The sequence below is a fragment of the Cariama cristata genome, unplaced genomic scaffold (genome assembly GCF_000690535.1).
Source record: "Cariama cristata isolate BGI_N322 unplaced genomic scaffold, ASM69053v1 scaffold12784, whole genome shotgun sequence".
Taxonomy (NCBI): domain Eukaryota; kingdom Metazoa; phylum Chordata; class Aves; order Cariamiformes; family Cariamidae; genus Cariama; species Cariama cristata.
Window position 1 is genome coordinate 27,036 of NW_009614745.1, and position 14,607 is coordinate 41,642.

Genomic DNA, 14,607 nt, shown 5'->3' on the forward strand with positions numbered 1-14,607 from the left:
GTAGAGTTTCACATTTCTGAGGCTGTTTGTTTCATGATGGATTAAGACATGAATCCAATTAGGGGTGAGGGAAGAGCTGTGTGGTGAAGTGGCAGCATGTACCATTTGCTCTTTAATTACTACTTTATTTTGAATACTGAAGCAGAATTTTGAAAGGAAGGTAGCAATGATTTTGTAGAGTTTTCTACAAAGGCAGAGACACTAAACAATCCAATCTTTTAAAAATATTTTTGAGAGTGAAACCAATGTAATCTTTGAGTTATAGTGAATAGTAAACTAGTTTTGAGATTGAAGTGAATATGTAGCTATTAAAGCACAGATTGCCATACTTAATTACACCTTTTTTGGGCCACGTTTTTCAGCCATTACAAAGGGATGTGAAATCTTTAAAAGGACACATGGAAGATCTCTAGGAACTTGAGTAGGGGAAACTAGAACAGAGGAGAAGCTTTTGAACCATCTGTGTCTTTCCCCTAAATCCTCCTCTTCTCTTTTCCCCTTGACTTTGAGTGCTGACGTTGTTAGGGATCCTGGGTGCCCTGCTGCATCCTCACTGGTTGAATAGCAGTTGTGCAGTGTGGAAAGCAGTTGTGGTTTGTAGGTAACTTGCAAACTTCATGCAGAAGTCTGCGTCTGATTGAAAATAGAGATGGATCACAGTCAGTGCTGTAAATTTTAGATCTCAAGAGCAAAAATCTTTTTTTTTTTTTTTTTTTTTTTTTCCTTCTGGTTTGGGTTGAGTAGAATTGTAACAGCACTGTTTCTTTTGGCACTCTCAACCCAGAGCCTCTTAGTGTGGCAGATGCTGTAAAGGAACTTGTCACTTTCTCAGCCTTGATATGCCATGAATGCAAGATTTATTGCCAATAAAGAAGTCAGATTTGGCATTTAATTCCAATTTATACCAGCTAGAGTGCTTTATTTTGGGTTAGACCACTTTATTTGCCTGTATATTGCATTAAAAGTCACTTCAACCTTTAAATAGAGCAATATATTGAAGCTAAACCAGCTTATTAAAAAAAAAATCAAGCCGTTTATGGCAATCCATATTTGGTGCTTCCTCTGACATTTTGCCAAAACAATTTGATAGTTTACTGGGATCCTTAAAATCCCTTAAATCAGCAGTTCTTTTAGCTGAGATCATAGAATCATAGAATAGTTTGGTTGGAAGGGACCTTAAAGATCATTGAGTTCCAGCCCCCCTGCCCTGGGCTGGAACACCTTCCACCAGATCAGGTTGCTCAAAGCCCCATCCAACCTGGCCTTGAACACTTCCAGGGATGGGGCAGCCACGGCCTCTCCGGCCACCCTGCGCCAGTGCCTCACCCTGTGCCAGTGCCTCACCACCGTCACTGTGAAGAATTTCTTCCTTGTATCTAATCTAAATCTTCCCTCTTCCAGTTTAAAGCCATTGCCTCTTGTCCTAGCACTCGATGCCCTTCTAAAAGCCCCTCCCCAACTTTCTTGTAGGCCCCTTTAGGTACTGGAAGGCTGTTCTAAGGTCTCCCCGGAGCCTTCTGTTCTCCAGGCTGCACAACCCCAACTCTCTCAGCCTGTCTTTATAGGAGAGGTGCTCCAGCCCTCAGATCATCTTTGTGGCCTCCTTTGGACTCGCTCCAACAGGTTCATGTCCTTCCTGTGCTGAGGACCCCAGAGCTGAAGGCAGTACTACAGGGTGGGGGTCTCACCAGAGCAGAGCAGAGGGGCAGAATCCCCTCCCTCAACCTGCTGGTCACGCTGCTTTGGATGCAGCCCAGGATATAGTTAAGATAAGATGGTGTACCTCATTAGCTTGATTCTATTCTGTCATCTCTTATTGGCAAATGATCATAAATTGTAATTAACTTAAAGTAACTCCTGCATCTGTTTTTACATCCTGGTTCAGGAAACTCCCAGCCCATTGTGTAGGGCTCACTGACGCCCGTAACAGCTGTTGGAGGATAACAGCCTTTAGGCTGCTAGGGGTCTGATTCAGAATTGAGCTAGAAACCTGTAACTGACCCGGAGATCTCATTACAAGTCTTCTGAGCCTTTCAGAGCCCATCAGTTGACTGTCTTGATTGGCAATGCACTAATAAGCTAATCATGCTGAGATTTTCTTTCCTCCTTTACTGAATTTGTATAATAAAACTATTGTTCTCTTCCCATCTGGTGTCTGAGCTAGGATATTGGTAACTGATATAATAAAGGTCAAAGCTGGAGCCAAGCGTATAATAGTAAAAAGATTAAATTGTATTAGTTAATTGTAATTTAACTTTTTGTTCATCCATTTTCAGTGAAATAGGTTTGATTTATTAGATTTTCACATAAATTTCTTTCAAATCAGATTTGGACTCTTGCTATAGAATAAATATCTGATCTTGAAAAGAAACTTTTTACATATCAGTTCAGTTCTTACTAAAATGTCAAACAGGCAGCACTGTAATGAGATGATGTTAATTTTTTTTTTAATTATATGGCAGGTTTAGTTTAAAAAACAAAACAATAAACTAATGTTTCTAAACTATTACATACACTATTTAAAGTGTATTTTAAAAGATTTTCCCTTTAAAATAGATTTACTAATTTCTTTAAGTTTTTATAATCAGTTCCTACTCAAGTTCTCATGTTGTAACACAAGACTGAAGCCATTTGCTTGCTGCAGTGAAGGATATTAGCTTAACTTCCTTTTACTCTTGCCAAAATCTGAGTTTCTATAAAATCTAAAGATACTCTTAGCGATTTTTATGTTTTATTTTTAAATTTGCAGTTTAGTTTGGTGCATGATTGACTTGGTGATACTCATATTAAAATTAGTTTTATTGCTTTATAACTAAAATTATGAGCTTGGTGGTCGTAGTGTGCAGTAAATATTTTATATGGATATATCATCATATAAATTAGTACGCTGAACCTTTACAGATAAATAAGATAAGCTATATTCTAAAATTTACCATATAAATTTTCTCTTATAGTGCACTAACACTTGAGGATGAGAAAAGAATGTTAGCAGCTTTGATAAATGGATTCATAAAAATGGTGAGTGACAATTGTGTGCAACTGTTTGGGTGTGTACCTTACAGCTTGGGTTTTCATGAGATCCCCATGAGAAACAGATGCCTATGTAGCTGAATCAGACTGTGTCTCACTTGTTTAAGACTGTTGAAAACCCCAACCGGTATATTTTAGTGAAATAAGTATGCATGTGTTGAAAGAAATATCATACGGTGTTGAAGCTGACCTGGTGCAATATGACAGTTTAAAGTGCACATGTTGTTTATTTAATCATATTTTCTGCTAGTTTTTTAAATCTCATGTAAAACATGGTAACTATTTAAAGTTAAACAGCAATTAAAGTCTTGCCTATTATAGCATCAGAGAGGTCGCTTATTTATGTGAATGAAGTTCCACTACCCAGCTCTAAATGGAACAAATACCAGCTTTAAAAAACATGAAATAAATATAGCTTGTATGTTATTCTTATCTCTGTTTTTCTTAATTTACAAATAAGATAATTTGTATCATCAAATTAGTAGTCCCACAAAAACTCCAGTTGTTTTGTCTTGACACTAATTTTTAACCCTTCCCTCCTTCTTATCCCAATAAAATCTTTTGTTCTTGTCTGTGGTGTTTGAGATGTCTGCTTGTTTTAGGGAAATGTTCTCAAGCTTTTTTTATTCTCTAACCAGGTACTCTCAATGCTTGGCTTTTCTTTCACATAGTCAGAGCTGGCAGGCTTTATCTCTACTTGTCCTCTTTGTTCTTTGTTGCAATGCTATGAATTTATCTTTAGATGGTTGCTTTCTCTTCAGCTATAGTAATTTGCTATTTAATATGTTTTTAATATAATTTTGCTTTATTAAGCTTTATATGCAGTATAATATTGTATAATTTCCTTCAGGAGGATTTCCCACATTGAGTAATATTTGATGTGGCTTTATAGTCTTGGTTTGGGGTGGGGGGGGAAATCCCATAGCAGCAAAATGACTAGTTATAAAATTTAAACCAGCACACATTAAGACGTGGAGGGAAAAGCAAATGTAACAGTAATCCTTACATTTGGGCTTTTTTGTGGAAAATTTTATATTTTTAGAGAAGTTTTCTTGAGACTAGGACTCAAGAATCAGCAGTTGCACAAATAGAGGAAAGGAGAAGACAGTTGTCTGTAATTTAAGAAGCAATCCTTTATTTTCTGGTGCAATTCCTTTGATCTTTCACAGTGTGGATTAAATATAATTTTTATTTTAATTCTGTAAGTACTTTTGCATGTGGCTTGAGAAATAATAAATAATGCAAACTTTACTTCTATTAGAAAATCATTTGAATATATAAATGTAGACTGCCTGGAGACTCTCTCTCTTGCTAGGCTTTTAATTGACAGCTGAGACACTACAGCTGACAGCACTTGTTTTTTAAAAATCTGGAGGGTTGGAAGTAGTGTGTTCTCACACAAGGGTTGTTTTTTGACTTCTTTCCTTCCAGCATGCAAGGTTGCAGGCTTTTACCATACTATATAAGCACATATTTACTAACCAAACTGAAGGAAAACCTGCTTTTCTTACTGGTATGTCTAGTTAGGAAAATGCTGATTTCTCTTGGAGGCCCAATTATAGGAATCTGAATACAGATTCACTGGTATGTTTCTATTTTACTAGGGTTTTTTTGGTTTGCTTTTTAAGGATGAATTATACCAAGCCTTTGTCTCTGTTACATAAAGAATCAAGACTTCTGCTAGTTTTGAAAACACTTCACAAGTCTAGGATTTAAGATTTGTTTTCTTGATACAAATACGTGATCTATAAAGTAGAGAGTATGGACAAAAAACCCTAGCAAAACTTTAAGTTTTCCTGAAGGGGTGAAGTATTAGAAACGAGACAGTTAAAAGGACAGAGATTTTCCAGGTGCTATTTTGTTGTTAATGGTGGGGTTTTTTCTTACCAATATATGGGGATTTTGACTTTTGAATGTCTGTGGTTTATCTGCATGCAATTTTATATTTCTTAAAGTTAATGGCCTACAATGGTAAAATCTAGCGGTTTTTTGTCTTTTATAGGTTTCATTTGGCCGTGACTTTGAACAACAGCTGAGTTTCTATGTTGAAGCCAGGTCAATGTTTTGCAATCTGGAGCCTGTTCTAGTCCAGTTGATTCATGTAAGCTACAGTTTATCTGTATTATCTTGATAAGCGGGCATATATTTGTGGTTCTCCCATTCCCTGCCCAGATTATTGATCTATGTCAAAAGAAATCTGAAGTCTTTTTATCAGGTGGTTTTAAAGTAGCCTTTGATCTCATCTCTCATTTTATCACCCTAAACTCTCTGAAATTCTAGCTTGACAGCTTCAACAAAGAGAACTGGCTCTCTTGCAAGAGATTTCATGTCTAATAAAATAAATGGCACTTTTGTGCATTCAGAATTTTGGTTCTCTCCTATAATCTTTCATCTAGGAGAGATCAGACTGTGTGTGGCTGCAGATACAGGCACAGTCCTGCTGTGACTGGGAAAGTTAAGCTCTTTTCCATATTGAGTCACGTATCGGGTGAGCATTAGCTGCATCTGATTCCTTTGCAACATTGTATCTTCTCTTAAATCCTTTTATTATTTTGTGGGTTGGTTTTTTTGTTGTTTTTTTTTTGTTGTGGTTTTTTTTTTAATAAATGTGTTAGCTAGAAATCACAATTTTTACACCAGGAAGGAGCTGATGACAGCACTATAGCTAGGAAACAGGGGATGATCTAAAGCCTTGAATAAATCAATAAGTCTACCTTCACAAACCTTCAGAATCATATTTGCTTTAAGGAGCAGTCACTAAAATTCTCCAAGTGAAAACAGTACAGTGAGGGCACACCACATCAGGCTTCCTTTTGACAGTTTTTGTTCTCTAAATGCATGCAGTAAAACATGTAGTTTCTTATTTGCTGCTGTCCTAATAAATCTGTGCATTTTTCTTAATGATTTGCTTTTGGGTTTTATGTGTAGTCTGTGAACCAGCTAGCAATGGAGACAAGAAAGGTGATGAAAGGAAATCATTCCAGAAAGACGGCTGCGTTTGTCAGGGTAGGTCTGACTCTAATAAACTTTGAACCTGCCCTCTTAGCAGATAATACTATCTGCTGCCACCTAAGTTTATAATTTTTGCAAAAACAGTATGTTGGTATTTTTTGATGCTGTTTGTAGTCTCATTTTCTCTTCTTACCATTGATCTTTACTATCTAAAGCCAAATGCTGCCATTTAAGAAAAAAAAGACCTAAAGCATCTAATAGCAGCTTTGTGTTAAAAAAGAGCAGCAAGATTGACTCCCTCTCCAAAGGAAGGTTCATTGGAGAGGTGTTTGTGTGAATTCTAGAAAGCTAAGCTTTTCAAATTATATTTGAAATAAAATACTTAATTTCTGTGTAAGTCAATCACAGAGAATGGGAGATAGGGAGAAAAAAAAATATATTTAAACTTCTGTCTCATAATACCAGTGTTGATATGCTGAAATCAGTATTTGAATTTCAAACAAAGTGCTCCTTTCAGTTTTAGTACTTCTGAGTCTATATAGGTATGGTCAAATGAGCTTTGAACTATGCACAGGCTGTGCAAGTTGCTTGTGTTCCCCTCTTCTCACCTGAATTGTAGCAACTAAGATATCTTCATGTATTGGGAAGGTGTTTGCCTATGCTGCCATTAATGAATGGATTTTTGTTCACGGCACCTGTGCGTGATGTCCTGGACAAAGGCTAATTAGGGTGACAGTGGCCAGCTTCTGTATGCCTGGGAGCTACTTCCTCCACTGAGGTGTTTGGGCTGTTCCAGTAGGTCTAAAGCTGCAGCACGCTGCACTAGATCTGCTTCCTCCCAAATATACACAATGCACCTGCTTTGGCCAGTTTGACACATGGATTGTCCCTGAGGACCAGTAGTCTGCTTTTTAGTTAGTTTATGGTCTTAAGCTGCAAGCTGGTTACCTGAGGAGAGAGGGAACTCTTTGAGCTAGAGTCATAGAGTAAGTTTTGAGCTAATCTACTCATAATAACAATCGTTAATAAATATTGTTGTAATTACTGAAATAATAATGAGAAATTTGAAGTTGCTTATTTTGGACTTCATATAATACTTGCTTTTTATTGAAAGTCTTTCCCAAAACTGATTTATAGATCTTGATTCCTAATTGTGTTTAAAATCAGTAATGATTTCTATAAAACTGAGTTAGGAATTTTGTTCAGTTTTGGTTTTTTTTAACATGCTTTAGGCTTGTGTTGCCTTCTGCTTCATTACAATTCCATCTCTGAGCAGTATCTTCACACGTCTTAATCTATATCTACACTCCGGACAGGTTGCTCTGGCAAATCAGTGCCTTTCACAAGGTAAGGTATGAATTTGTCTACTTAAAGGTTCTCTTATTTCAGAAATATTTCTAGCTGTGAATGATAACTTGGTTGAAATCCTAAGTCATATATTTATGATGTAATTAAAATACAGCCCTGTTTCAAGTGCTGTTACAGTGAAAACTTGTCATATTAAAGCAACTCTTCAGTTCAAACGCTAATCCTGTGATCTAAATAACCAAGACAACTGACTCTACATAGTCATGGCTATGAGGTAGGCTGTCTGAAATTACTTTGAAATTATGGAAAGCATGGAATGTTTTTCTCCTGCATAATTATGCAAGCAGTCTAATCGCAAATGATATGCTTTATTATAACTGTGGAAAAAGAAACTAGTTCATCTGTGTGGTAGTTCACAAAATCCTGCAACAAGCTAGAAAAGAATTAGAATGTTGGTCAATGACACCAGAAACTTGCTATCAAAGCACATGCGTGATAAACGCTTAGCTGAGAAAATATGTTGCTGTATCAGAGTGAAACAATGGAGTAATACCAGATGATAATATGATGAATGAAAAATATTTCTTTAATATGATCGTGTTCCTGTTCATATCACAAATGGAAGACAGTTAGCTATTCTGAAAGTCTTTTCATACTTTTAACTTTGCAGTATCTTTCTTTTCCTTTCTAAAGTGATGTCATTCTACTTTGTTTTGCAATTTTAATATTGACTTTAAATGTCTGCTTTGCAATGGTAAATGCTTTTCCTTTACATGTTTTCAGTGGAGCTGTGAGAGTAATAAATTGGATTACCTTGCAACATCTTTTGTTGTGGCTATTAATTCTTTGTTTTAGCGCTCTGCTTCTTCACGAGAGCTTGTTTTCCAAGCTCTGCATTTACCAGTACGTTCGAGCTGCACGAACAAGCTGATTTAGGATGCTGATTAAGACTTTTTAGTACAGAGTGACTGGTGTATTCCTTTGTTTTGAATCTGATGCTGCCCATAGAGCAAAGCAGAGGGATTTAGTGTAAAGCTGGCTGTTGTGTCCAAGTGCGTTATGCAAATAAAAGATCTGCAAAGTCTGTTGTTGTGCAATTAGTATTGTGCAGTTTCTTTGTAGATAACGGAGTTTCCCAAAAATGGACTCACTTTTTCTTCCTATGGTGTTTTGTTTAATTAATCAGCTTACCTTCTCCTTTGTATCAATTTTTGTTATTGTTGCTGTGTTGCAGTACATCTCTTGTTGGAAGCAAATCCAAAGCAGTTTTCCTGCAATACTTGGTCTTTGAGGACTGTGCCCTGCCCATGTTGGGACCAACTGTGTGATTTAATGATCTTTCAGTTTGTAAACTGGTTTTCCACTGTTTTTGTGATCCAAGTCTTCTCTGAGTGAGACTTCTGGGCCCCAACAATTGTCCAGATTTCTCAGTGTGAGAGTTAATAAATGTGCACAGCTGTTTTTTGACATGTGAACACAGTGCACTCGCTAAACAATGAATAGGATCCCCATTCTCAAACCTCTTAAGGTAGCAGGTATATGTGAAGTATTATGAATTCAGTCTGTAGAATGCATATTTATTAACCACTGTCTCCTGAATTTTAGACCCACAAGCTAGAGAGGAGCATTTGGTCCATCTCAGCTTGTGTTGAAATGAAGCATGTGCAAAACTGTGGTGTTGAGTAACTCACTTCATTTACAAAGGTTTTATTGTTATACACTTTTTTACTTCCTTAGAAGAGCTATTTTGGGCATAATTTGTATTCAGAGACATGTCACTTGCATGAGTAATTTAGCATGTGTTAACCAGTTAGGCAATGGTGATACCAGTCTTGGGACATTTTTTGTGAACTTCGTTTGCATATTCTGATGTATTGTAGTCATATAACGTGTCCTTGAAAGTTGCTTTTAACACAGTTTCATCTGTATCTCAACTGAATGCATTTCATGTGTATAAGAAGTACTGATTAATTCATAACAGCAAATTTAAATCCAGTCAATTAACTGAGTTAGCTGATGCCAATTAGACACTGATCTACTAAAACCAATGCAGCATGAAGTGAAGTTTTAAGAGTGTGCAATTAATGATAGCATTAGGCTAGGAAGTGAAATTGTGCCTTGTGAGTAACCTTTATTTCATGCTGATTGAATTTAGCTTAATTGGTTTAAAATTGGGAAGAGAAATAAAACTGAAAGGTAATGTACCTGATCTGATAGCTCAGTCAGTAGTGGGGCATGCATGTGTGCCAGTGCATGCAGTTTCTCTTTAAATATTCCAGCTGTTGTTTTTAGTGAGTTAAAGTCTTGAATTTTTTTTAATTTTAAGTTCCTACAGGGAGTCTAGCTGTTTCAGTGAGTTGAGTTTTCACTTAAACATATAACAAAATTGAATTTCACAGGATAGACTTCTGTTGGCAATAGTAAGATTTCTCTAAATTGCCAATGTATCTAACGCAAAAAAGGAGTAAAATTACCTATGGAGGTAGATAAGGGGAATTTAAAAGATTGCTTTTTTATAAAGAGGATGTGCGGGTCATAACAGTAAAGTTTGCCAATCTGAGAATTGCACTGAGAATTGCACCAGCAACTGGAGAGCCACAGCTAATCTGCTTATAACTGGAGGAGTTTGGGTTTTGCCTCATTCCCAATCTCAAGGGGCAGCGGTAGTAGACCATCAGTCCTAGTGTCTTGCTGTTCCATTTCCTCTATCAAATCAGAGCCTTGCCTGCTGGGATTTGCCACACTGTTAATTAAAGCGACTGTGTGGTGCTTGTTTGAACTCACTCAAATTCTTCAGTATTAGAAAACGGTAATTGTAATTTTTCTTGGAATAGATTTTCTTTAATACAATGAAGTTGGATCCAAAACGTGAATTTATAGGCTCATGAAAAGTTGTTGTGATCTAACCCCAGCTGGCAACTAAGCACCACACAGCCATTCACTCACTCCCTCGAGTTGTGATGCGGGAGAGAATCAGAAGAGTAAAAGTGAGAAAACTCGTGGGTTGAGATAAAGACAGTTTAATAGGTAAAGCAAAAGCTGTGCGCACAAGCAAAGCAAAACAAGGAATTCATTCAGCACTTCCCATGGGCAGACAGGTGTTCAGCCATCTCTGGGAAAGCAGGGCTCCATCATGCGTAACCATTATTTGGGAAGGCAAACACCATCACTCCAAATGTCCCCCTGTTCCTCCTTCTTCCCCCAGCTTTATATGCTGAGCATGACATCATACGGTATGGGATATCCCTTGGGTCAGTGGGGTCAGCTGTCCCAGCTGTGCCCCTTCCTAACTCCTTGTGCACCCCCAGTGTCTTCGCTGGTGGGGTGGGGTGAGAAGCAGAAAAGGCCTGGATACTGTGTAAGCACTGCTTAGCAGTAACTGAAACACCCCTGTGTATTTGGCCCTGTTTTCAGCACAAATCCAAAACATAGCCCAATACCAGCCACTGTGAAGAAAATTATCCCAGCCAAACCCAGCACAAAAGTCAAATATTAATACACTGATGGATGTCTGTCCACGTATGCTGTTCAACAGGTATTAAACATGACTATTGTCTCTTTTGTTTCCAGCTCCCAAGAAGTGGGACTAAATAAAATGAATTTGTAATTATGTTCAGAATGTTTTAGGTGATTGTGTCCTGGATGCATAGTTTGTACTTCTGGAGAGCCTATTAAGAGCCCACCTTAGAAAGGAAGATGCTAGGTTTTATAGAGATGTGCTTTTCATTTTTTGTAACGCACCACAGAACGCTACATGCTGCCAAGATAGAATAATAAATTCTCATTGGTCATGCTTTCTGTCATAGGGAGTGCTTGGTCTGAATTGATATTAAATGCATGCTCCGTTGTGTCACTCTTCTGGATTTTTGAGATACAGGTATTATTTTAATTGCACCTATTTCCTTCTTGTGGAAATGCTGCTTTTGCCTGTCAAGGAACAGACAGCATGGGTTTGTTTAATTGTTGATCACAGCATTCAGCAGGTGCGTAGAGATGATGCAACTTTCTGGAAATGTGTGTTGAGCGGCATTTTTATTTTCAGGACTGTGAAATCCTTGCCTCGCTTCAGAAGTAACATGCTGAGTGAATAAAGTAATTCAGCTGATTCTGTGTGACGAAATTCACTGGGATATTGTCAAACATAAAACTATAAAAATGGAGAGTCTGTCCCACAAATCAACTGATACAGATCTTTATTTAGTTTAGCAAATGCAGATTTTAATTCTGAAGCATACAGTGCTTAATGTGCGTCATTGATATTTGTTCTGTTCTTCAAATGTAGCTGAAACACAGTTTCACTAGTAGATTGGAAAATGAATTTATTTTTCTACTTCAGAAGATGTTACTTCTCCATTAATGTTCTCTGAATATGACAGGCTTCAGCTACAATTTGGAGAAAGTATGGTATCAAATATCTAATAAGTAACTTTTAATCATAGTCTAATAATGTTTTAGTGTATTTTCTCAATAGCATTAGATAACAACTTTTAGTATTCCTTCCTCATCTCCTAAAATCTTTATATATCTGAAGAATATAAATAGAATATAAATAAAGAGAATTAGAGGTAAATAATTTAGAGAAATAAGAACCTGAAGAGGTTTTCTCAGGTACAGATTTTGGCACTTCTTGGCTCACGCATCTTTGGTGAGATTTGGGTATATGCTGTCTCTGTTATCTTTTTAAATACTGTTTTCCTTGAAGGCAGCAAAGTAGCTTTGGGAGAAACTGATGAGATAACTGTTTTCCTTACTAGTAATACTAAATGTTGCTTTATTTGCACAAAGTTATGACTTGTACTGTTACCTGGGATTTCCACAGCTGGAAACTTCTCCCATTCACGGAGCTTTTTCTTGTTCCTCTCTTTATCCCAGCCAGTAGCTTTTCCATATGATTTGAGAGAGATGACATCTCTGTCTCTGTACACTTTTCAGACTAGCATTTCATATCAGTTTGTCAGTTCTTCAAGTCTGTCTAGCCCATGACCTGTTTTTGAAAGTGTCTTGTACAATCTACTAAGAGAACATAGAGGAAACAATAATGTAGAATGATGCTTCCTAGATTTCAGCTGCAGGTGGTCTAAATACATCCTTCAGCAAAGGTTGTATATGGACCATGGTATTTAATAAAATAGATGGACCAATCCTTAGGAATTTAATTTTTTAATCAATTTTTGCTTTTTGACCTTTGTAACTTCATGTGACAGTGAGTTCCACAGTTACATGCTACTTGGAAATCTACTACTTAGGGATTTATTTCTAAAGATGGTTTTTAAATGTTAGCTGAGTGTTTCAGTGCATGCAGCTGATCTAGTAGTGGTACTGTGAAAAATTCAGTCATTCTTGGTTTATTTTTTTTCATGCTACCTATGAGATGATGGAGTTGATAAGTTCCTGAAGAATTTCTGTCAGTATACTCTTTTCTAATAAGGAAATGATTCCATACCTTAGCACCTTTTTAATCTTCTTTTTATCCGTTTGGAAATGGGAAGATCAGGATTGTTTTCCAGGTATAAATACACAACAGCTATATAAATGATACAATGACACCTCAGTTTTCCATTACTATCCTAATGACTCTTATAATTGTGTTGCCTTTTTGATAGTTGTTTAGGATGTACTTTTCAGGAAACCATCTATAATGACTCCAAAATCTTTCATGAGTGTAAATAGCCTATTTAGAGCTTATCTTTCTATAGTTACAGCAAGGGCTGTTTCTTTCCCCGCACACCTTACTAATATTGGATTTCATCTGCTGCTTTATTGCTCAGAATCATGAGATCCATCTGCAGTGCTTTGCAGTCATGTTCCAGACTAGGCTGTAAACATTGTCACCTCCCAGCTCATCGTAAGAACATGTCTTTCTGCAAAACCTTAAGGAACACAGTAGTCATTTCACTCCACTGTGAAAGCTTTTTATTCCGTCTCCTTTCCCCTTCCACCCCATCCAATATTAAGTTCTGAATCCTCAGGAGGATTTTCTTCCTTATCTTTTGTCAACTTAGTTGTTTTAAGAGCCTTTTGTATGAGGGACATTGTTAACTGTTTTTTAAAAATCTGAGTATTTGTATTGGCCGGATCACTTTTAAACACAAACTTGCTGGTTTGTGAGGAAGAGACTTCTGAGGAATGATTTCCCTAAGCGAAAACCATATTGACTATTCAGTGTTGTATCAAGTTTTTCAATGTGTCTTCTCATTTGATACTTTTTTTTTTCACCTCATAATAGCCAGGAGAAACTACAGTATGTAACTATAGTGTTTAGTATTTCTAAGTTTCCAGTATTACTAATGGAGCTCTCTTTAAAGACTGCTGACGATACTTTACCTCATAGTCTTTAGGGATTACATGGAATTTAGAGAGGCAGGCTGAAATTTGTTGTTGATTGTTTTGTTTGGGTTTTTTTTTGGGGGGGTGGAGTGTGTTGCATTTACTGATTACAGCTTAAGAATATAATATCTTGTATCCAGTGTTCTTAGTCATACTGTATGATCTCCCTGTACGAATCTTCCCTTCCGCTTATGCCTCTGTATGCCTTTATCTGGAAGTACTAAGGCCTTGCTAACCATCTATAATCAAGCTGTTTCTAAAACTAGCCATAGCAAGCTTCGTCCACATAATTACCTTTTTATCTGCAGTTAATTCATAGTATGAATTATTATGAAATAGTATGAATTAACATAGTACAGTCCAGTTCACCAAGCAGCAGTGCATTGATTTTCTTATTTCATTTTACTTCAAATAATTCTTTGTAGTTTGTGGATTGGAAGTGATGTGTAGAGGATTTTAAGACACAGAGTGTTCAATAGCTTAAGGGAAAAACACATTTCAACAGTGTGGCAAAACTCTCTCAGTGACCTCATCGATGTGAGGAGGAGTTCCAAATGTTTGCAGTGCTTGGTTGTCAAAACAGTAATGTGTTAGTTTATTTAACAGGAAAAACAAAACAAAACAAAAACCCAACTGCACACTTGCTTCCCATTAATTTTTTGCACTGGAGTACAAGGCTTCATTAAATTACCAGCATCTGTTGGATGTGGAAGCAAAATCTTCAGAGTATTAAAATATGCTTGACACTGTTGTAGGAGATGAAGGTGATGTGGAATGTGGAAGACTGCGTATGGTCACTGGTTTTGTCCTTTGGGTGGACTTAGCCTTGAGTAATTTTACCCGTGGCTAAAAATAGTTCGTGTAGGTATGTCAAACTCACTCCCTTTTGCTCTTTGAAGGTGGACTTAAGGAGCTTAATTATTTTCCCATCTCTAATGGCATTATTCCTCCTTGGTTTTTTGCCTGCCTGAAATATTAAATTAGTACAGT

The 14,607-nt window shown here is 36.9% G+C and overlaps 1 protein-coding gene across 1 annotated transcript in view; it reads left to right on the forward strand.

Moving 5' to 3' along the window:
• The window catches only part of LOC104154889 (chromosome unknown open reading frame, human C16orf62), a 53,464-nt gene that overhangs the window by 23,229 nt on the left and 15,628 nt on the right, over positions 1–14,607 (forward strand). Inside the window, exons 22-25 of the mRNA XM_009699547.1 lie at positions 2,955–3,018; positions 5,033–5,131; positions 5,959–6,036; positions 7,215–7,329. Coding sequence (XP_009697849.1) covers positions 2,955–3,018; positions 5,033–5,131; positions 5,959–6,036; positions 7,215–7,329 — 356 coding nt within the window. The remainder of the gene's footprint in view (positions 1–2,954; positions 3,019–5,032; positions 5,132–5,958; positions 6,037–7,214; positions 7,330–14,607) is intronic.